Source organism: Drosophila hydei, unplaced genomic scaffold, assembly GCF_003285905.1.
Source record: "Drosophila hydei strain 15085-1641.00,03,60 unplaced genomic scaffold, DhydRS2 tig00008116-arrow-pilon, whole genome shotgun sequence".
NCBI classification, from domain to species: domain Eukaryota; kingdom Metazoa; phylum Arthropoda; class Insecta; order Diptera; family Drosophilidae; genus Drosophila; species Drosophila hydei.
In genome coordinates this window covers 524,773-545,605 of record NW_022045829.1, presented here as the reverse complement: position 1 = coordinate 545,605, position 20,833 = coordinate 524,773, and the positions used below count along the sequence as shown (strand labels likewise).

Here is a 20,833-nt window from a genome sequence, read left to right as displayed (position 1 = left end):
AATTTAACATAATTGTAGTTTGAACTATCATTTGCCAACTAGAATTGCTAATGGAGCTTTAAAATTAATTTATCAACTTAAATTAATTTATCAACTTAAATTCTTAAATATTTTTGTTTAAACTTCGCAATACTTAATAACATATGTTGATTTTTGCGATGACTGCTTTGCTTTTGCACATCACTAGCGGAAAGCTTCCGCGATTCCAGTTGGACGAATTTAGTTAGATTCACTTTAGCCGCGGTGGACGCAGCACTTGGACCGCATTTACGTTACTTTTAGTTAAATACCATTTAAAACATTTAAAACTATGTCGCAAATTTGTAAACGAAGCCTGTTGACTGCAAACCGTATTGCCATCAATGCCCCAGCAGTTTTACGTTGCAAGTAAGTTCCGATCTATGTTATGTTAGTTGTAGGCTTTTTTGATGCACTATGTAACACGTCGCAGTGCAATGCAGTGTCATTTGTCAAGGTCATTGCAAATGCCGGTCTATTTGTGCTCCATGCATGCGTGTGAATAAGCTTCTGTTTTTATATACATATGTGTGCGTGTACACGCGCTTCACTGGATAATTTAGTGTTTGTTGTGTTTGTCAGTTTTTATTATGTGAGCTATTGTATTATGCATGAAATACACACATACATTCATGTATATTTATCTATATCAAGTTTGTTGACTAGAGCAACGAAATATTCCATAGATTCTATATGTATATATGTTTATACATACATACGTATGTTTATATATAACATCTGAATTTTTATATGTACGTATGACATGTTTTTATCTGAATAGAACATCTATGAGAACGAATATGAATGTCAAGTTATAATTATTTCCCTGTTTCATACAGTTTTTCATCTACACACATATGTAAAGTAAAGCTGTACACAGTTATATTTATTTATAATATAACTTTTTTGCAGTAATTGTAGCTACAGCTGCCACATGTGCAAATGTACCCTTTTTTACCAAAATGGTACGGCTTGGCTCTTCAGTATAATTTGGTACATTTTATTATTTCTTTTGGTACCTTTTGTTATTAATATTGGTACTCAATAATATGTAGGTACATTAGTACATGCTGACGTCTGCAGTCCTATTTTTAGGCGATAATTAGGAACTTCCGATCACATACTGTGGCTACATTTGTCAAACACATATGAATTATACTTTAGACATAACGCTCACGTTGTTATCTAATAGAAGGTTAAATATATATATATTGCAGCAGCTGTAAATATTTAAAAGTAATCCATAATTGAGGCATATTAGCTTACACAGTTCTAAAGTTACATATTCTTTTCCTACACTTCAATCTCCTATTACTAAATATCATATCAGTAATTCTGATTTAATTCTTAGAAACTTCCAAGACCACCTGCACTTTAATTAAAATTTAAGAAAAGATAAAATAAAATGCCCATTTCTACATATTTATCGACGAGAAAAAGCAGAAACAAAAACGATGGAAAATTTGTTTAAAAGACACATAGTCAATCGCTTATCTCCAGTCCTCATTAATCTGGATGGTTTAGACGTCATACGCGTGTTTACAGTTAAATGCGATAAGCATGTGAGGACTTAAAATACATGTGAATCCAGTATGCATCTGAAGTTCGAAAGGTCACATATATGAAGTCATAATTGACTTTCAAACGCAACCATTTTCAAAGTTTTTTTTTTAACTAATCAAAGCGACTTTTTTGAAGTGGACTAAGATAACTATTTTAATTCTTTGATAAGTTGGGGGTAAGCGTCCATAGAGTACAAAAAAGTAATCCGAGGGCAATGAACAATTAACCAAAAAAAAATAATATATATATTAGAGACTTGACTAGAGATTAGTAAACATGAGCTTAAGTGTCAATTCTGGAGCCTCAATATTTTTAGCTAGATATATGTGGATTGGAGTTTGGATAGAGATTTTACATGCGCTTTATAATCTTGAAGAGTTCTATACCGAAAACTTTCAGATCCACATGGTTTACGGAGGTACAAATGGGCCCACCGGACGCCATACTGGGTGTTACGGAGGCCTTCAAGAAGGACACCAATCCAAAGAAGATCAACCTCGGTGCCGGCGCCTATCGTGACGACAATACAAAGCCTTTTGTTCTGCCCAGTGTGCGCGAGGTAAGTGAACGCGACACGTTGTCACAAATCATTTGATATCACTAATCCATACTCTGCACCCTGCCAGGCCGAGAAGCGCCTTGTGGATCGATCCCTGGACAAGGAATACGCTACAATCATTGGTATACCCGAGTTCTATAACAAGGCAATTGAGTTGGCTCTAGGCGAGCAATCGAATCGGCTGAAGGCTAAGCACAATGCCACAACACAGGCGGTCAGCGGCACTGGAGCGTTGCGTGTGGGCGGTGCATTTTTGAGTAAATTTTGGAGGGGTAACCGTGAGATTTACTTGCCAACACCATCGTGGGGTAATCACGTGCCCATTTTTGAGCACTCCGGTCTGCCGGTCAAGCGTTACCGCTATTACAATCCAAAGAATTGCAATCTGGACTTTGGCGGCATGGTTGAGGACTTAAAGGTAAGGATTTTCAAGCAGACGACTTCTTGTTTTATTCAAAATTCTCTTTCCTGCCAGAAAATACCCGAAAAGTCGATTGTGCTCTTGCACGCCTGTGCGCATAACCCAACGGGCGTCGATCCCAGCACCGAGCAGTGGCGTGAGCTGTCGCAGGTGTTCAAGCAGCGCAAGCTTTATCCATTCTTCGACATGGCCTATCAGGGCTTTGCCACCGGCAATGTCGATGGCGATGCTCAGGCTGTGCGCATCTTCGAGGCCGATGGCCATGACTTCTGTCTGGCACAGAGCTTTGCCAAAAACATGGGCCTGTACGGCGAGCGAGCTGGTGCCTATTCGGTAATTTGTGCCGATGAGGAAGAGGCAGCTCGCTGTTTGTCACAGATCAAGATTCTAATTCGCGCTCTCTACTCCAATCCTCCAATTCATGGTGCACGCATTGCCGCCGAGATTCTCAACAATGGCGATTTGCGCAGCCAGTGGCTGAAAGATGTCAAGGGCATGGCTGATCGCATCATCAATGTGCGCACACAACTAAAAACTAATCTGGAAAAGCTGGGCTCCTCGCGTAACTGGCAGCATATTGTGGATCAAATTGGTATGTTCTGCTTCTCTGGCCTTTCGCCCGAGCAAGTAGACAGCCTGATGCAAAATTACAGCATATATCTCACCAGAGATGGTCGAATTTCCATGGCTGGTGTAACTAGCAAGAATGTTGAGTACCTGGCCGAAAGCATCCATAATGTAACCAAATAGATTATATCAGTGGCTGGAGATTCACGTTTGGCTGTACCTGTGCGCATTTATAGGAATTATATGCAGCTAAGAATAAGTCAAACAAACAGTTGCCTTTCAACAATCTGACCCTGTACATAAGCTAAATCGTCTGCCGTTGAAATAAAGCATTCTAAAATTTTATAGTTAACCACAACCGTTATTTATATAAATTTATAAATATATACATATATATGTGTGGTTTCATAGATAAGTTAGATTGCTAACACAGCTATTTGTAACTGAATATGAGCTTTAATCTCAGACTATCATGTGGCTGCTGTATTGCACCTAAAAGATAGTGCTATATATAGAAAGTTAAGGTCGCACTAGCATCATATACAAGAGATGTTTAGACATCAAACAAAAAGAAAAGAATAGGATCTATGTGAATTCAATTCTTTTAAAAATCAAACATCAGTTTATGCCCGTGTTCGATAAACGTTAAGATGTTAACACGGCATGTAAAACCACAAATGATATTTATCTCAAGCGGAACGACTATAACGAAACCGTTTTACTACACTAATGATATATAATCAACTATGATCTACTACAAATAGTAAGCAACACCAATGGTATATTTCGTATTCTTAAGGCAGCGTTATTCAAACACAGATGTACCCAGTTGTCATTTTGTTAATTTAATGAGCATAACAATTAGTTTGTTTATAGAATCGCTAGGGATAATTACAAAGAGCTAATATATCCAATTGTTTAAATGTACATACAAAACTTACATTAGCTTGCAAATAATACTATACATTTTGATTCAAACCGTTTTATATTAATTATACTAATATTATACATACATTATTTACTTACCACCCAAATAGTTGGATCAATTTTTTAATAGTTTCGTTAAACATTTCTGGCATTTGGTTTAAAAGTTATTTCTATTAGCAGCATCTCTCTGACCAATTTGATTACATGGTTTGTTTTTTCGTTTTATTTTTGTAAATATATATATATATATGTATATATATATATATGCATGTATGAATATATATATATATAAAACTAGAATCACGGTTTGTTATAACGATATCTTAACTTATCGCTTGGCTCACAGTACTCCTTGATAATTAGCTTACATAGGAATATATGAAATACTACGATTATTGCACAGACAGAGACCCAGAAGAGTGCGGGCAGCCCACCCAATTGATGGCCATGTTTATGCAGCGCTATAAGATGCTGTTCGTGCGCCGGAGCTAGAGATAAGAGTTTTAATTAAAAATGACATAGATTGATATTTATAGAAACAGTAAACCATACCCTCCACGACTTCCTTCACGTGTATTGCATGATGAATTTCCTCCATGTGTTGCTTATCCTCTGTTATATATAATATTGCAGTTAATGGTTCAGTCAATTTAACCGGAAATTCCCGACGATTCTGGCTGTTCAAGAAAAACGAATATAAAATCTGGTAACTTGAATTCTATGGTATACAGTAGTTACGTTAGTAGGATTGGTTCATCCAGACAGCCACCATCGCATGCATAATAGCTGCGATCGGAACGATCCAGTGCCACATTGATAACCGCCTTGTTATCATCCTTAACAATGATTGTTACATTGACATGCGTTTTATTGCCATAGTTAAGGCGCCTGAAGTGAAAGTCACGATGCAAGAATTTAGGATGCATATTGCATTCCAAGTGCTGATTGCTAAAACGAAAGCTACCAAAACTAAGGGTCATAGCCTGAATGACGCCCGAAGCACCGGCACGTATTAAATTGTGGCAGCCTTGCTTTTCCAATGTAAGCATCCAAGAGGACACCAGCGAATTGAGTTGACTTAGCGTGGACATATCCCGCCAAAGATTCTCCGCCTGAAGCGTATGATATGTGTCGTAGCAACCCTCGGCGTAAGTCAATGCCTTGGCAATATCCTCACGTATGCCCACGGAGGACGAGCTCCCGAACAAACCGGCAGTCATGTCTTCAAACTCAAAGCTTCGAACTTGTGATAGAACCGCATACATGGTGGCATTAATGCGGTCGCCATTTAAACTATTTTCAGCCTTCGAGGTGCTTATCGTAAAGCCTGTTGCCCAAAGATCTGTCCAGACATTAATATGTTCTTGGCGATACGTATTGATGCTGTTTACCGAACCGGAACCAGATGCCTTAGCACTTAGCCTCTGCAGTAGCTTAGTCATGGCCTGAATTGAATGTTGTTCGATATTCTCGATGGTCGCCTTCAATTGACTTTCTGTTACCGGCTTGGAGTACTCAACGATCATGGGATAAATTATTTGTACTGTGCCACGTTTACGCAGCTGCAATTTTGTTTCCAGTTGCGGCTTTGTAATGCTTACGACAATCAATTTGCTCGGATCATCTGGCGAAGGTTGCACCGTGCCCGAAATAACTTCCAATGCACTATATGTGAGCATTCCGATTTGTGCTGGATCGCTGTAATTGACAGAAAGTTGTTAAAGACATATAAATGAGAAAATAACTTTGTGATTTACCTCAGTGGGATGCTGCGCATCGATGACTTTGGCAAACGATTGCGAGGCATTATAAGATCAATGCTCTCAACTGTATTACGTGTATTGGTGATTTGCAGCTCTTGCATAAGAACGTTGGGCTGTGTGCGATGTGCGTACAGTGTGTAGGATGCAAAGTAGCCAGAGAAACATTGAAATCTATGCACCATTCCAGTCAAATACTCAACAACGGTTGCCTCTTTCTCGCCTGTATTTCCACCATTCTGCGAGACGGACAATATTGGATGGAAGCGTATGGGTAGCTGCATAGCGCGCCCATGTTTTATATTCAATGACGCACCGTGCGACACCTCCATCCCAATATAGCCGTTACCCACATAGGGCGTGTAGTCTCTCTCGCCCGGCATCAAAGGAGCCACGTGACGTATGTTTGCATCATATTCGTAGTTCTGCAAGATGTAGGGCGTTAACCGGTCGTCCATGCACATACTGTGTGGATCTAATACAAGTACAATAAAGAAAGACATATTAATTGATGATAGAACAAAGCGCGATAGATACGTTACCTTTTTGCTCTGTTGGGCTTAAAAATAGATAACGAAACATTGGTGGCAGCATATAAAAAACTATGCACACGCACAATAAAAGCAAAAACAAACGCCGGTAAGAGGATAGTGTGCCTTCGACTAGACGCTTCAGTCTGCGCACAATATCCACGGTCTCGAATTTGTTTTTGGCTGATCGTATAAACATGTTGATTGCCTTTTAAACATTTATTTCGCATTGGAAAACAATTTTCAAAATGCTACTTATTGGCCACAAGTTGTGGCCAAACTCACAAATATATCTTTGTTCTAATATTAAATCGATACATCGATATCTTCAATTTCGTCTATGTTGTAGAATTAGCGGCATTCCGAAGCCCTCACGACTTTTAAATTCCTGTTTTCATACAAACTAATTGTACCTTGGAAATTTAAATATATTTTAGTTTTTGATTATTATAATTTGAAGATTCGCATAAGGCCTTGCTTATAACATGTTTAATGTGTATTTATTTGTTCCTAATTGAGATTAATTTATTTTTTCCTTCAGATTCTTAATCTGGATCACTGAGTACAAGGACCGGCACTTAAGATTTACATATAGCAGTGAATTCTACGAATTCCAATAAGATTCATTCCCTTGACATGGTTTTAGCATGAGCTTTTAATGTTTATGTATATACAAATAGCAACAAAATATAAATAAGACACTATAAAAGTCAAATGTATTTTTTGTAATTAATTACACAAAGTTAAATATATATTCAATTTTAAAAAATCAGTTGTATTAATTTAAAAAATTCGATGAATATTAGTTTCATTTAATAATCATCGATCGTGTGGAAGCCAAATAAAAATATCGATATTTCAATACCCATCCTTATATTGTTATTTATTGTGCAAAGCAATGTCTAACAAGCTGGACTTACCCAACTCTTCTTGTTTTAAAATATATTTTAAAAAGAGACATCTATTAATTCCATTGGCATGCTTGCTGTTATTTATATTAATAAAATATTCTATAGAAACTGGAAATGATATGAATGATCAGTCTATAACTGAATGCCTCTTTTGTGACATAGCCAGTGGTAAAAGAACGCCACCAAAACTAGAATTTGAAAACGACGAATATGTTATTTTCAAGGATAAACGACCAGCTGCCACTTATCATTATTTGGCAATACCCAAACAACACTTTGACAGTCTTAACGTCCTCAATAAATCCCATGTGGGCTTAGGTAAGTCTAGGTAAGCTAATTAACATAATTTAATTGTCTGTATTTTCATTAAACGGTTGTTTGTTTATCATGCAGTTGAGCGCATGCAGACTGGTATGATCCGGTTTCTTGCATCAAAAAATGTGAGCATAGCAAGTTCATTGATTGGCTTTCACATTCCGCCATTTATATCGCAAAAGCATTTGCATCTACATGGAATTTCTCCCACCTCTGAAATGGACTTATCCGATCGGATAAGCTTCTTCATGCCATCGTTTTGGTTTAAATCTGTGAGTTGAAAAACAAAGAAATATGTTTGTTGAATAAACATAAAGAAATTCATATTTAGGCCAACGAGGCAGTTGAAGCTTTAAAACACGAGGACCTCTAGTAATGAAACAAGAAAGCATGGCAAAATATGGCAATTCATCCGCTCTCGAATCATTGAATCGCTCCCAACTCTAATTACAACAAAATAAACTTTGAACATTTTCCCACGTCAATTTCCCATGTCAAATAGTGTCCTTGCTCGTTGTTCAAAATTGGTCAAATACCTCAAAACATTCAATAACTTAAGTGTAATTGTAATAGTAATCAATTTTGATCAAAGTATGGGTTGCTGGCATATAGATACCAATTAAAATAAAAAACTTTGTTGCAGAAAATAAGTTGTATATCAAAAGTATCTAAAAGGATCTCATAGCAACAACGCTTATTTCATTCGGCTTAACTAATGGATTTTCTAAGCAAATACTTTGAAATTTCATTAAATAATTACGAAAACCAAAACGGAATAAAAATTCTAATGTCGTGGCACCTGTCAAAAACGGAAAACGTAATTTTTGGCAACGGTGTGCCATGGCAACGCGTATCGATAGTTGGCGCATCAATCTAACGATAGGTATGATAACGTTGGTTCGCATTATATCGATACTGGAATCGATTGCTTTGCAACACTAAAAAATCAGCACCAGCAAACGCTGAATTTTAGTTTGTTTTAGTTACAAGATTCGCGAAAACCTTTTGGGAAAATTGCTAAATTAAGTTGCAAATTAGAGGATTGGAGCACTTCAAACGTAGTGCGTTCTAAACAATGCGCAGCATGTGGCCGCAAACGCTGGAAATGTCCCGCGACGAATGTCGGGGCATGCTGCGTCGACTTGGTAGGTGATATTCTGCTGCTGCTGCCGCCACCGCCAGGAGGAAGCACTTTATGTTATACAGCACCCGCAGCAGCAGCTCAGCTTCAGTGGATCACGATTTTTTTTGCTAATTGGTGCCCATTTTGTTTGAATCGTTAATATAGAGCTAGAATCGTATTCGCATGTAATAAGCGTTTTTCGCGCCCAAGGCTCACTAAGCGAACCGAAAGCCAAGCTGCTCGAGGAGTTACGCCAACTGTTTCATATAACACAGGAACGTCATCGTGCGGAGGTGCGACGCGCAGCCAACGATGAACAATTATGCACAATTGCCGAGAAGTAAGCAATTGTAAAATGTTGTTAAATAAGCGTGCATATTTTACATATATATATGTATTAAACTGTATTACACCAAATTTTTTTTAGCGTCTGCGGTCCGAACACATGGCAGGAATGGTCACGTGAAGGTCGTCGCCCGTATCCGTTGCTGCCACGAATTAGCCCGCAAACCGCACTTAGCATTGTGGCCAATGATCTGGCCGCCAAGGCCTATGCGGAAAATAGCAAACTGCCACCACCAAATGAAACTGGGGCAAATCTAAGCGAAGCGCTTCGAGAACAGGCAACCTACCAGACTCTTAAGCATGGCATGATTAAACATCAGGAGCCACTTGTGATCATGGATGAGCCGGTGAGTACGCCAGCATTATATAACTCGACCAGGGGGGCTATATACATAAGTATTTACTAGTGCCGCGGCTGCTGTCTCGTACGTATGTATGTGCAAATATGTTTGAGCAGAGAAAGTACAGTCTGCGTCTGGGTCAGTTGGTCTACTGGTGCGCCGTAAGGCGAAGTAAAGCTAAGACTTATCCAAGTCTGGTGTGGAATGTTTGATTGTAGTATTAAAGATCTACCTACACAGGCCAGAATTTACTTTAAACTTATTTACTTGATCAAACCAAAACTTCCAATTCAAATGTAGCCGCTCAGCTTTGCTAATACATAATTGATTCGTTCCATGGCTCTTGACTTAAATGTGGCATTAGTTTGTTTTGCTGCTCTATTCGCAAATTGTCTGTGCCAAATGTTACTTGTCGCACAGTTGTGTATTTAATTTTTATTTAATTCAACTCTGCATCGCCAGTTAACAGCCGCTGCCAGTTAACAGCCTTAGTGAACTGTTAACTTACATTCTAACATGCAGCTGATTGCTAGAGGCTAAATGTTGCAATCGATAAGAAATCAATATTGATCGATTTATTTAAATAAATAACTTGACACAAAAACGAAATTTTCAAAAAATATAAAAATTAAAAATTATTGTAGACAAAAATCAGATATAAATACATTTTAAATGTATTTAAACATTTATTCTAAGTCATGAAATTTATTTAAAATGTTTCCTTAAATTTAAATCAATAAATTAAGTCAAAATATTATTTTATAAACCATTTATAATTTTTGATAATTTTATATCTTCATTATGTGAAATATGCGAAATTCAAACTAGACTTCTGCTTCCTATAAAAGTTTGAGTTCTAATGATATGCGGACTTTAGGTTTATTGTACCAAATTTCTAATCTGAAAATCTGAATTGATTTTGTAATTCTAGTTTAAGGTGCCCGATTTGCCCAATGAAATAAAGAAGGCCACACTGAAGCGCAAGGAGAATGAAAGCAGTGAGACGAAACCCAATAAAAAGCGGAATACACAACAAGATAGGCAGATGGGGCAGCTGCAGCAGATGCCGTCTCAGCTAAGTGGCAAGGATGAAGATGGGCAAGTGGTGCCGCTGGAGCAGCGTCCCAATGCGCGCACATTGCAGCAACGTTACTTCTATCAGCAGCAGCAGAAACATAAACAACGATTGGCAAGCAAAAAGGGTAGCGGGAACACGATGGCCAATAATAGCAACGTTTCAGGTGTCGGGATCAATACGAAGCCAGCTAAGAGCGGTCGGCGACGAGCACAAAAACAGCTTCAACAACAAATGCAACAGCAAAAGCAACAACAACAACTACTGCAACAACAGCAGCAGGAGCAACAGGAACATGAACAGCAACACCAGCAGCAGCAACAGCCACAGCAGCAAGAAAAAGTATTATTATCCACGTCTCTTACAACTACAGAGCTGACAGCGCATCCGAATGCCAATCACTTGGTGCAGCCGCACGTGGAATACATTTTGGATGAGGCGCTCAAATCGGTTGCGGCAACCAAGTTAAAAACGATACCTGCAGCACGCGTTGTCTATGGACCGCCCGAGATGCTCTCACCGACGACGCCGCGTACTTTTGTTAACTCGCCCATTGTTTTCAAAGAGAAATTATCGCCGACGGCGCAAACGATTCAACAGCCGCAATTGAGCACACCTGTTAAGAAGTATATTGTAGAAGAACGTCAGCCGATGGCTGGTGGCACGCAGCCAGCGTCCGCCAATATCTCAACGGCAAACTTGCCGCTCGCACCACAAATCATAAGCGTTCAGCAAATAGCAGCCCCACCGAAAGTACGGACCACAGCTAGCGGCGCCATTTTGCCAGCTGGCACCAAGCTGACGCCGAAGAAGATCAATCTAATCGACAAGCAGCAATTGTCTTCCGTGCCCAATACAGCTGTTCGTCTCTTGCCCTATGACCAGCAATCGGCTGCCAATCCAGCGACGTCCATTAACAATCTCGGCGGCAAGGCACCCGCTACAGCCGCAGTACAGAAATACATTGTCGAGGAGCGAGTGCCCAATCAGAGTGTGGCTAGTGTGGCCACCACACCACTGAGCAGCGCCTCTGCTGTAAATATTATCAAGAATATACCAGCTAGCAGCTTGAACAATACGCTCATTACGCCGTTGAGTAGCTCGTCGGGCACGCCCGTTGCGCCACTGTTCCGCAAGGCGACGGCGACAACAACAAGCACAGCGGCGGCAGCGGTGGCGGCAGCAAGCAGCAGTGGCACAGTGGCGTCAACGTCGCAAATATTGGGCAATATAAAGCTGACAAGTGCCAGCGGCATCAAGCATGTGCCCAGCAGCGCACTGCGCAACATCAAAATCTGCTCGCCCAATGGAAAACTATTCCTGCAACCGGCCAAACTGCATACGGGCAGCATTATACACAAGCTGAATACAACGAATGTGGCCGCTGGCGCTGCTGGTGTGACTGTGAGCAGTGCTGCTGTCTCGCCCACGGGCGTTGGCACGCCCTCTTCGCCGCAGTCGTCACAGCAACGAATAACGATACAGAAAATGCAACTGTTGACGCCCACTCAAGTGATCTCGAGTGCCGCGGGCGGCACAAGCAGCGTCAGCGTCGTCTCCACATCCAGCATTGCCAGCAGCGGCGCCAAGGTTAAGCCCACAACATTGACGCTCGGCCCGGCTGGTGTTGGCAAGAATAATTTGGTATTTCTACCCACGAGCGGCATGCGCGCAGTTACTCTGGCCTCCAGCAAACCAAAGTCTAGCGGCGAACTACTGACAGCTAAGCCCAACGTGCTCGTCATTGGATCATCAACGTCAGTCAATGCGGCCAATAGTTCACAGGCAACGGGTACGGGCACGGGAACGCCGACGGCTACGCCGCAATCGTCGTTGGCAAAGTCTAAGGCGCATCAGCTGATAACAGAGGATACGCCTATAGATATTATCAACATGCCCATAATTGTGGCAGATAATGGTACGGCAGAGACGAAGACGTCTGCCAAGTCGGCACCGATGGTGGTGCTAAATGCCACCGACTGGGAAATGGAGCTGGATCAGGCTTCTAAAGCGGCAGCTGCCACCAATGCAACAGGAACAGCCTCCACAACAACATTTTCGAATGATACGAAAAGCAACAAGCAACAGTTGGATGACGTCATTGTTGAGGACACAGGCGAGGACATGGACGATGCAAGCACACAGCTCAAAGATCGCAGTAAGTAACCAGTGCATCAAGATCTGGCCATTTGAATTCTCGAACATGTATTTTGTTAGTCATAGAAATGCACGACGACGTGGACAGTGCCATCGAGTATGTGGACATGGAACTAGAGCAGCCGATTGAGATTGAGTGTACCAGTAACATATCGCCAGAGACAATGAATACCACCAGCAGCAGCAGCACCACCACATCTCTTAAAGCAACTATAATGCCACCACTGGCGGAAGAGCAGAAAAAGCTGGATCAACAGGTAACCGGAGAATCAACAGGGACAGCAGCTGTAGCGACAACAACGATGCTGGCAAAGACATCGACGCTGCCATAGGTAGTCCGCGGTGTTCTAATTGTTTATTTTGTTATGGTTGGTTCATGTACGCACAAGCAGACATCTATATAAACACCCACACACACACACATACAGCCCGGTTTAATTAGGATACAGTTATTAGTTTAGTAGTACCAAGTTCTTTAATCAAAGTGCAACATTATAATTATTTGTATATGTATTTGAAAAATATTTGTAAAAAAAAGAAAGAAAAAAAAACAAACAAAAAAGCTTGAATATCGATTATTTAATTTTAAACAAAGTCGAATTTTCGAAGCTTGTTTATAATTATTTAAACTTCTCCAAGCTGCCACCATCGAAATATCATAAAATATTTGTATACATTGTAAATAGCATATTTCGCTCATTTAGTTTTTAGTCACTTGCTAAGTTCATTGCATATTTCAAGAGATGAAAACAGAGAACAGAAACATCAATTCGTAATAAGTAAAATGTGTGTTTCAATGAGATTATAGTTTTAGTTCATATATGGCCGATTTAAATACAAAATGTAAATACTTAAGTAAAAGCAACAACAAACTAAATTGAAGAATTTTTTAAATGCTACAAGCCATATAATTTCATGTATATGTATCATGTAAAGAGCAGATTAGAGATAAGCTACAAGGACAAAAGTTAAAAAAAGAAAGAAGAAGAAAAAGTAAATCCTACACACACACAAACACACATATAATATATACATAGACATTTATAACTTCGTACGAGCAGTTTAGTTCTTAAGTATTTTATGCATCGATTTTGTAAATCTAAAAAACATAAACAATGTAGTTTTTAGATAAAACAAACAGAAAAAACCGCAATCGAAGCGAAACCACCACAAAAAGGTAAAACAAAATGTAATTAAACAAATATTGTTGAACAATGCGTGCAGCTGTAAAATTTTTAACATAGAAATTTTAAATGAAATAAATATAAATGTAAGCATAAAACAAATTCCTTTTCTTTTCCTTAAACTATATCTAATGGGGGTAATGAGAGACCTATTTTCGGGTTTGATTTATTCATTTAAATCTGTTTGCTTTGGTCTTATAAATTAATTTATGAAAACTTTGAAGTCCTCCATAGATATACTCTATACCAGATAAGCTCTATAATAGGGACTCTAGTGTATTTAGCGTATTTTAGAGATCTGCTAATGCCAGAAAAATCTTATAAAGATCTTTCTAATAGCTCTTCCTATTCCAAAGATTTTAGCTAAAAGTGTCATATCTCAAAACGGAAAACTTTGGTCATTGTCAGAAAAATATTGTAAAACAATATCGTTGGGCTTCAAAAAGGTAATCTGCTTATGCGCAGGTTTTCACAGCTTGCTTAGATCAATTAATCGAGTCGATAACCTTAGTTGACCTAGATTTGCGCGCACCTATGACGTCTACCCTAAAAACCTGTTGTGAAAATAAATAATATGGCAGTTAACAATTATTAATATAGTAAGCTAGCTGGAGAGTTCGAAACATATATTATACAAGTTTCATAAAATCTCGTTTCGGAGTGGGTGGGTAATGCAAACCTTTAATAATGCTAGTATCCATTTATTTACAATAACAAAATGTGTTACACTCTATATGGGTTCAGTGTATTTTTCTGATCAAGAAAACGTTTTTTGTATAAACGATTAAAAGTTTGAGGTGTTACAAAAAAAATTTGTACCCTGTAGTTAACAGATAACACAAAAATTCAGTTATCTTAACTAGGAAAAAAAGATAATTCAAATGTGTTCAGAATTTTGTTATCTTTTGTGTATATTTGTATACCATACCGCCGCTTAACATGATGCTGTACAATCAATTAAAAGATGGTAAACTCAAGGCAAAGTACAGGATGAGTTTCCAGCACGTTGATCGATCTGATTGTTAATTTTTTGTTTGTTTCGTTTTTTCAATGTAACCATTTGTATAGATAGAAAGATAGTACGTTAACTAAACTTAAGCATAACTGTTTCAATTGCGTCCCAACGGCGTGCCTTGACCCCAGGCCGAGTTGGCCGACTGGCGTGGAGGTGGAGCTCTGCTCTCCGGCGGAACACCAAAGCCACTTATGCCGCCTGATACGTCCGGAGCAATGCGTTTTCTGCAGCAAAGAAATGAGAATTCATATTAGAATCAATTATAGTACCAATCAGAGAACATATGAAATCGGATATTGATAAGAAACTAAACAAATTTGTTCAGTTCGAGCTCGTATCTGCTCGGCTTACTCTATTACCTAGGCCCACGCAATCGTGTGAGTTCCAATCAGATCTTACAATACAGTACTTCTTATTAACTTATTCTCATTGCAATTTCAGCAGACACAAAACTTACACACACAGGCATATTAATAGTATTATATGTCTAAACGTTTCTAAGTGTGCGAATACTTTCTGCACGTTAACTCTCTCTCTCTCTCTCTCTCTCTCTCTCTGTTCTCTGAGCAGTGTGGCTGCATAAGAGAGCAATGAGTGGGCAAAAAAAATTGTGTTTTGTGTGGGGGCATTAGACATCTCGCTCGATCATACTGTACGGCATACAACCCGCCAGAACCGTATGCTTAGACTCTCGTGCGACACGAGTAAATACGAAGTTGGCTGGGACCTGCAGCACTTTCTTTTGTTATTTTTTTCTAGTTGCCTGATTCCATATGTTGCGCGGTTAGTTATATTTGGATACTTTATACTTACAAAAATTCGGGTGTTTCGAGAAATGCATTGCCGCCCAGCTCCTGTGGGTATTGGAATTTGAGGAAGTAATAAACGTGTCCATTGAATATTCCCACCAGTGAGGCCAAGGAGCCATGGAAAATAAGCTCAATGCCTGCCAGCACCCAGGGCAGGTACATGGCCTTGAAGCGACTGCCGAACCAAAAGCTAACAATGACCTCCTTGTTCAATTGGCACCATATATAGGTGATTGCAACGACCAGCATGTCCATCAGAAAGTATACATTGAATACCATGCCACCGAGATTGGCGAGCACTGCCGTAATTATCAATAGGTATAGGTAGTCGGAGGGGTTTCTCGCATATTGATCCTTCTCCAGATTCTTGCTGTACTGCGTTATGAAGTAGCAGTTGATCAGAAAATGGAAGCCTGTCGCTCCACTCAACGGAAACACGAACAGGGAAGTGATGCACCGCCACAGCTGAAACCGGGTTAGCACCAGATCACGGGATAGATACATATATTCCATTGGCAGAAGACCGAATCTGCAGAGCAGGCTCAAGCCAACGGTGGCCGTTAGCCAGTACCGTGTGAAGCGTGGTAACGATCTGTACCATGTCCCAGCATCCATGTTCCTTAATATAAATATAAATTGTCTTTGATTTTGCAAAACAGTCTTTCACTTCCAATTGTTGATTTACGTGTCTTTACTTAACAGTGTGGCAGCATAAAATATCTACGATAATACCAAAAATACTAGATATATGTCTAAATACTAAAGAAAAATTGTGATATTTATAAATGTCAGTAAATCTTCATATTAAGCATATAACTCCAAATTAAATACACATTTTATTATCTTTTAAGTATTTGGTATTGAACAGTCACTATTAGTAAATGCCATACAAATACCTATGACAATTTACAGTTCAATGTAATTTCAGTACAATTATTCGATTAATTTGTAAACGGGGCGCGCCTTTTAAAAATTTTTTTTGAATTATAAACCAAATTGATACATTTTATGAATGTGTATAATAAAAATTGTCAAATGAAGGGAATTCGACACACATACAAAATATTTACTGACATATTGTGTCAGAATCGAACAAAGGTGAGGCGGTGATGCGCAACTAATGTGCATTTGGGAATTTACCTGAAATGTGGTGAATAAAAAATAAACGAAAATCATTAAGTTGATAGCTGTCACTTAACTGTCAAAGCTAACTGTAACTGCTAAGTTCTTGGTACAGTTTTTGGAAAATCTATTCAAGCTGATAAACCACGTGGAAAACAAGTCGGGCGCATCCAACTGTATAATATTAAATTAAACTTATTTGAAAAACACTTTACCTTATCTAATATACTCGTTTTACCCCGTAAACGAATATTAAATGCAATTAGTTTAAGTTATGTTTGAAAGTCATCTATAATTAAATTATAAATAAATAATGATATATTTAAATTAAACCAAAAGAAAAATTAAAATGAAATGTTAGATGCATAGATATATAATTTGGAATGCATCATTACTGGTGTTGAAAATGCCTTTCTCTGCCTTTACCCTAAGTAAAACATAATTAAATATTTTAAACACCTAAACAAATATCTAATTTAGTTTTTTACTAATCTTAGTTCTTATTTTTGCTAAGACAATTTATTAAATTGAAAGTAAAAGTTTTTTGCGTGCAAAGTGTGTAAAAGCAATTAAAAAGATACATTTCTATGCAAAAGACAAAATGTATCTACACTTAATACCAGCAAGACGCCATACACATATACACACAACCATATATCCACACATGTGTGTGCATGTAATTTTTTGTTGCCTGTTGAATTTTAATACTTTGTGCATAATGTAGCAACAGACACACAGCAGAGAGAGTGAGAGTGAGAGCGAGACAGATAGTGACATAGGATACGAGTGCGAATGTTGAAATGAAAAGAACGAGCTAATCAAGTGTTTTTTTTTGGAACCGTTCAATGTGTGGCTGGCTGACGCGCGTGTATGTGTGTGTGAGCGACTGCTTGCTGTCGAGTATGTGTGTTTGTGTGAGTGAAACCACACCCACCATTTAAATGCAAAATGGATGCTACAACAACAGACGCATGCGCTGCCAGCGACAACACGCCCACATGCGCCAGCGCTCATTATGAAGTTCTTTGCTGTTTTAGTAGCTGTTGACAAAGTGCACAAGCACACACACATACACATACATATGCATACACATACATACGTATGTATGTATGTATGGTCTCTATTTATTTACGCGTTGAGCTTTTGCAGCGCCTTCCACTCACCTGGCCCGCTGTCATTTTGTTGTCGGCGTTGCCGTTTTGCTCGCTCATTTCGTTGTAATGTGCACACATACACATAAGCACATACATACATACACACATACATACATATGTAAATAATATAGAATTGCTCAAGTGAATATATATGTAAGATAGCAGCGCTGAACATTTTATAGTCTTAACTGGAACAGTTTTTATATAATGTTTGATATGTAAATATTGAAGAGACTAGACTTTATGTATAATATATATTTGTATATGACTGTTATTTTACATATAAACATGTGAAAAGTATTGGTACCATGGGAATTTTTGACTGCGTATCAGACATTTTCCATCCATCCTAATTACAGTAATTACTTGATTGCAAAATCTCCCAGGGTGCACAGCAATTCATATCCGTTTCAAATGCATATACATGCGTAATTATGTTTGTATGTAAAGGCCAACTATGACATACTCTTCACATACATAAATACATACATGTGTATCGAGCACGTATTTACATACACACATACGTTTTACAGTTTTTTACATTCCTTCAGCACGCACTCTCCGTCTCACTCTCTCTCGATAATAGCGCAGCGGGGCTTGGTAGGTTAACCTAACAGGGGGCACCCAAAAAAAAGAAGAAAAACTCAAACATAAATGAGAATGCAAAAAGAGGCAAATCATAAGAGGAACGTGCGCCGCCAAATTGCAGTACAAATATGTACTCGTCTAGGGTGTGGGCCGACGTAGGGGCACACACAGCTTAGAAAAAGGACAGTCCGCAGATACTGCAGCTGTCAAACATATACAAACATACATACTCTCATACAAAACTACAGCTATGGCGTTAATATTACACACACATACACTCAATATACAAGAGACATATTGCTGGGACTCGCTCAGAAACAGCCCTCAAATTGTATGACTAGGGAACGCGGCTGGCGTTGTCCAATTGGTGCTAACGAGAGCGAAAGAGAGGCGTCGTGTAATGATGTTGATTAATAATGATAATGACGTTTGTGTGCGCTCGCTACTCTCGTATTTGTTTCATTTTTGCGATTTCGCCTCTGCCAGCCATAACGGTAGTTGGTCGTCACGTAAGAGCGAGAAAGCATGAACGCGCGCATGCCATCCATTTAAGTTTGAAATCGACGATTGAAGCCCGTCGGCAAATTGAAACATAATAAGGCTGCGAATGCGTAGGTGAGGCAATGCCGAGAAAAGCAACGGAAAACGGACATTGCCATTTAGAGCCCAACCAACCACCATGTTGATATGCGAGTTCACTTTTTTGCTGTTTGCCTTAACTTACTTTGGCTCATAAATAAAATATTTACATTACGAAATTGACGTCTTCGACGCTCGGTCGCAATTGCATGGTTCCTTCTTCTGCGGGCTTCTTCAGTGCACATTAAACGGACGACAGCTTTCACCTAACTGTAGGCACGCGCGCGTATCTCTGTGTGTGTTTCTCACTCTCTTTCTCGCTCGCTCGCTCTCGTTCAGTGTGTATGTGCATTTTGTAGAGATTCGCATAAGAAAATACAAAATGACCTCCAGCAGTGAGTGGATTGATTAGGTCTAGGACCAAATATTTTAGGGGCGAACCTGAAAAACGCTTTGAAGTCGTTTCTGTTATTTAATTTCGAATACTGACTTAAGCAAAGACATCAAAAACGGATTTTAATTAACGGAACAAACATCGTAAGAACATCTCTACAACTTGGCTGCGTGAGTCTCAACATTTTGTTTATCTTCTTGTTCTTGTTTAGCTAAATTTTAATGGATTTTTGTGCTAAGCAAATAAACCCAAATATCCTTTATATATGTATAAGCGAAAAATATGTTATATATTAAATTGTTTTTTTTTTTTTGTTTTAGTACTTTGATGAAAATCTGAATTAATCAATTCAATAAATTTGATTTTGGGGTATTTTTTTGGGGTATTTTGATGAAAAGCTGAATTAATCAACTCAATAAATTATATAATTTATACGCTATTTTGTTACATAGAAAAGGGAATATTATTTATATTTTAATAGAGTTTAGGTATAACTTCCTTTCAAGCTGTGTTGCTCTGTGTACGAACGCTTTGTGGGATGCTGCAGGATGCTTAAACTTAAAATAACTTAGATCTGGTTTATTCTTTAGCAGCTCAAGTTTGTTAGTAATAAGGAGCAGTCTTAGATTTCCATTGAATCATTTATATATTAGTATATTTCAGTTTTGTGCAGATAGAGATCAGTTTTGTGCAGATAAAATCAGCTAAAGATAGTTATTTAAATCCTTTTCATCCGATCATATATATGGTAGCTACATCGTTAGACATTGCTGTTTGCAATTTGCTCTCCAATTGATGATGCCAGCAGCACTGCGATTTCACTTGACCTACTTCGTGCCGCAGTGCAGCCTGCAGAGCTCACTGAATATGAAGCCTAGTTTGAAGATATAACTATGAAAATTGCAACTATTTCAAATTGCTTCAATTTAATTTGTGTAATTTTCATTGCTTTGTTTTGTCCTTAGCTTTCGAATGTTTTGTTATATATATTGTTGAGTTTGTTCAAAGAAATGACTACAAATTTTACACTCTTCTTCTTATAGTTTATTTAGTAGCTAAGCATAGTTTATTAGGCACAAGGAACTTTCATGGTTGTGCTAACAAAATACCTGTCACTCGAAAGTCTGCGAGGCTAGCTGCAGGCCATGCTTGAAGAAGCTCGAAGCTAGGTGTGCGTGTGTGCAGGTGTGTTAAGCAAAAGGGAAAGTGTCTTGGCCGTTAGCTAAGCGCGCGGGAACTCTATCAGGCAGTTGTGCATCAATTGTTAATGTCACAGACAGACGCAGCAGGCAGCAGTCTGAGAGCAGAATCTGAGCGGCAGTTGCTGCCACGTCCAAGGACTACTCAGCATGGTGGCCGCAACTTGAAGTCAATTC

General features: G+C 38.8%; 5 protein-coding genes across 5 annotated transcripts; 3 read left to right on the top strand and 2 right to left on the bottom strand.

Annotated features, from left to right (window-relative positions):
- Window positions 1-222: 222 nt before the first annotated feature.
- Window positions 223-3,501, top strand: LOC111596302 (aspartate aminotransferase, mitochondrial). Its single transcript, XM_023310460.2, has 4 exons — window positions 223-387; window positions 1,981-2,140; window positions 2,208-2,558; window positions 2,616-3,501. The coding sequence occupies exons 1-4, from the start codon at window positions 311-313 to the stop codon at window positions 3,309-3,311; spliced, it is 1,284 nt and encodes a 427-aa protein (XP_023166228.2). The 5' UTR covers window positions 223-310; the 3' UTR covers window positions 3,312-3,501.
- Window positions 3,502-4,324: 823 nt separating this feature from the next.
- Window positions 4,325-6,635, bottom strand: LOC111596301 (uncharacterized protein KIAA2013 homolog). Its single transcript, XM_023310459.2, has 5 exons — window positions 6,358-6,635; window positions 5,813-6,290; window positions 4,794-5,753; window positions 4,608-4,732; window positions 4,325-4,543 (listed from the first exon to the last, which is right to left on the bottom strand). Exons 1-5 carry the CDS (start codon window positions 6,542-6,544, stop codon window positions 4,356-4,358), a joined length of 1,938 nt encoding a protein of 645 aa, XP_023166227.1. The 5' UTR covers window positions 6,545-6,635; the 3' UTR covers window positions 4,325-4,355.
- A 979-nt stretch (window positions 6,636-7,614) lies between these two features.
- Window positions 7,615-8,468, top strand: LOC111596307 (histidine triad nucleotide-binding protein 3). The gene is made up of 2 exons (XM_030224680.1): window positions 7,615-7,843; window positions 7,903-8,468. The coding sequence occupies exons 1-2, from the start codon at window positions 7,658-7,660 to the stop codon at window positions 7,942-7,944; spliced, it is 228 nt and encodes a 75-aa protein (XP_030080540.1). The 5' UTR covers window positions 7,615-7,657; the 3' UTR covers window positions 7,945-8,468.
- An 87-nt stretch (window positions 8,469-8,555) lies between these two features.
- On the top strand, window positions 8,556-13,162 carry LOC111596306 (BRCA2-interacting transcriptional repressor EMSY). The gene is made up of 5 exons (XM_023310465.2): window positions 8,556-8,716; window positions 8,860-9,034; window positions 9,122-9,386; window positions 10,312-12,613; window positions 12,673-13,162. The coding sequence occupies exons 1-5, from the start codon at window positions 8,647-8,649 to the stop codon at window positions 12,942-12,944; spliced, it is 3,084 nt and encodes a 1,027-aa protein (XP_023166233.2). The 5' UTR covers window positions 8,556-8,646; the 3' UTR covers window positions 12,945-13,162.
- A 1,376-nt stretch (window positions 13,163-14,538) lies between these two features.
- Window positions 14,539-16,384, bottom strand: LOC111596288 (derlin-1). Its single transcript, XM_023310442.2, has 2 exons — window positions 15,625-16,384; window positions 14,539-15,035 (listed from the first exon to the last, which is right to left on the bottom strand). The coding sequence occupies exons 1-2, from the start codon at window positions 16,233-16,235 to the stop codon at window positions 14,906-14,908; spliced, it is 741 nt and encodes a 246-aa protein (XP_023166210.1). The 5' UTR covers window positions 16,236-16,384; the 3' UTR covers window positions 14,539-14,905.
- Between the last annotated feature and the right edge of the window lie 4,449 nt (window positions 16,385-20,833).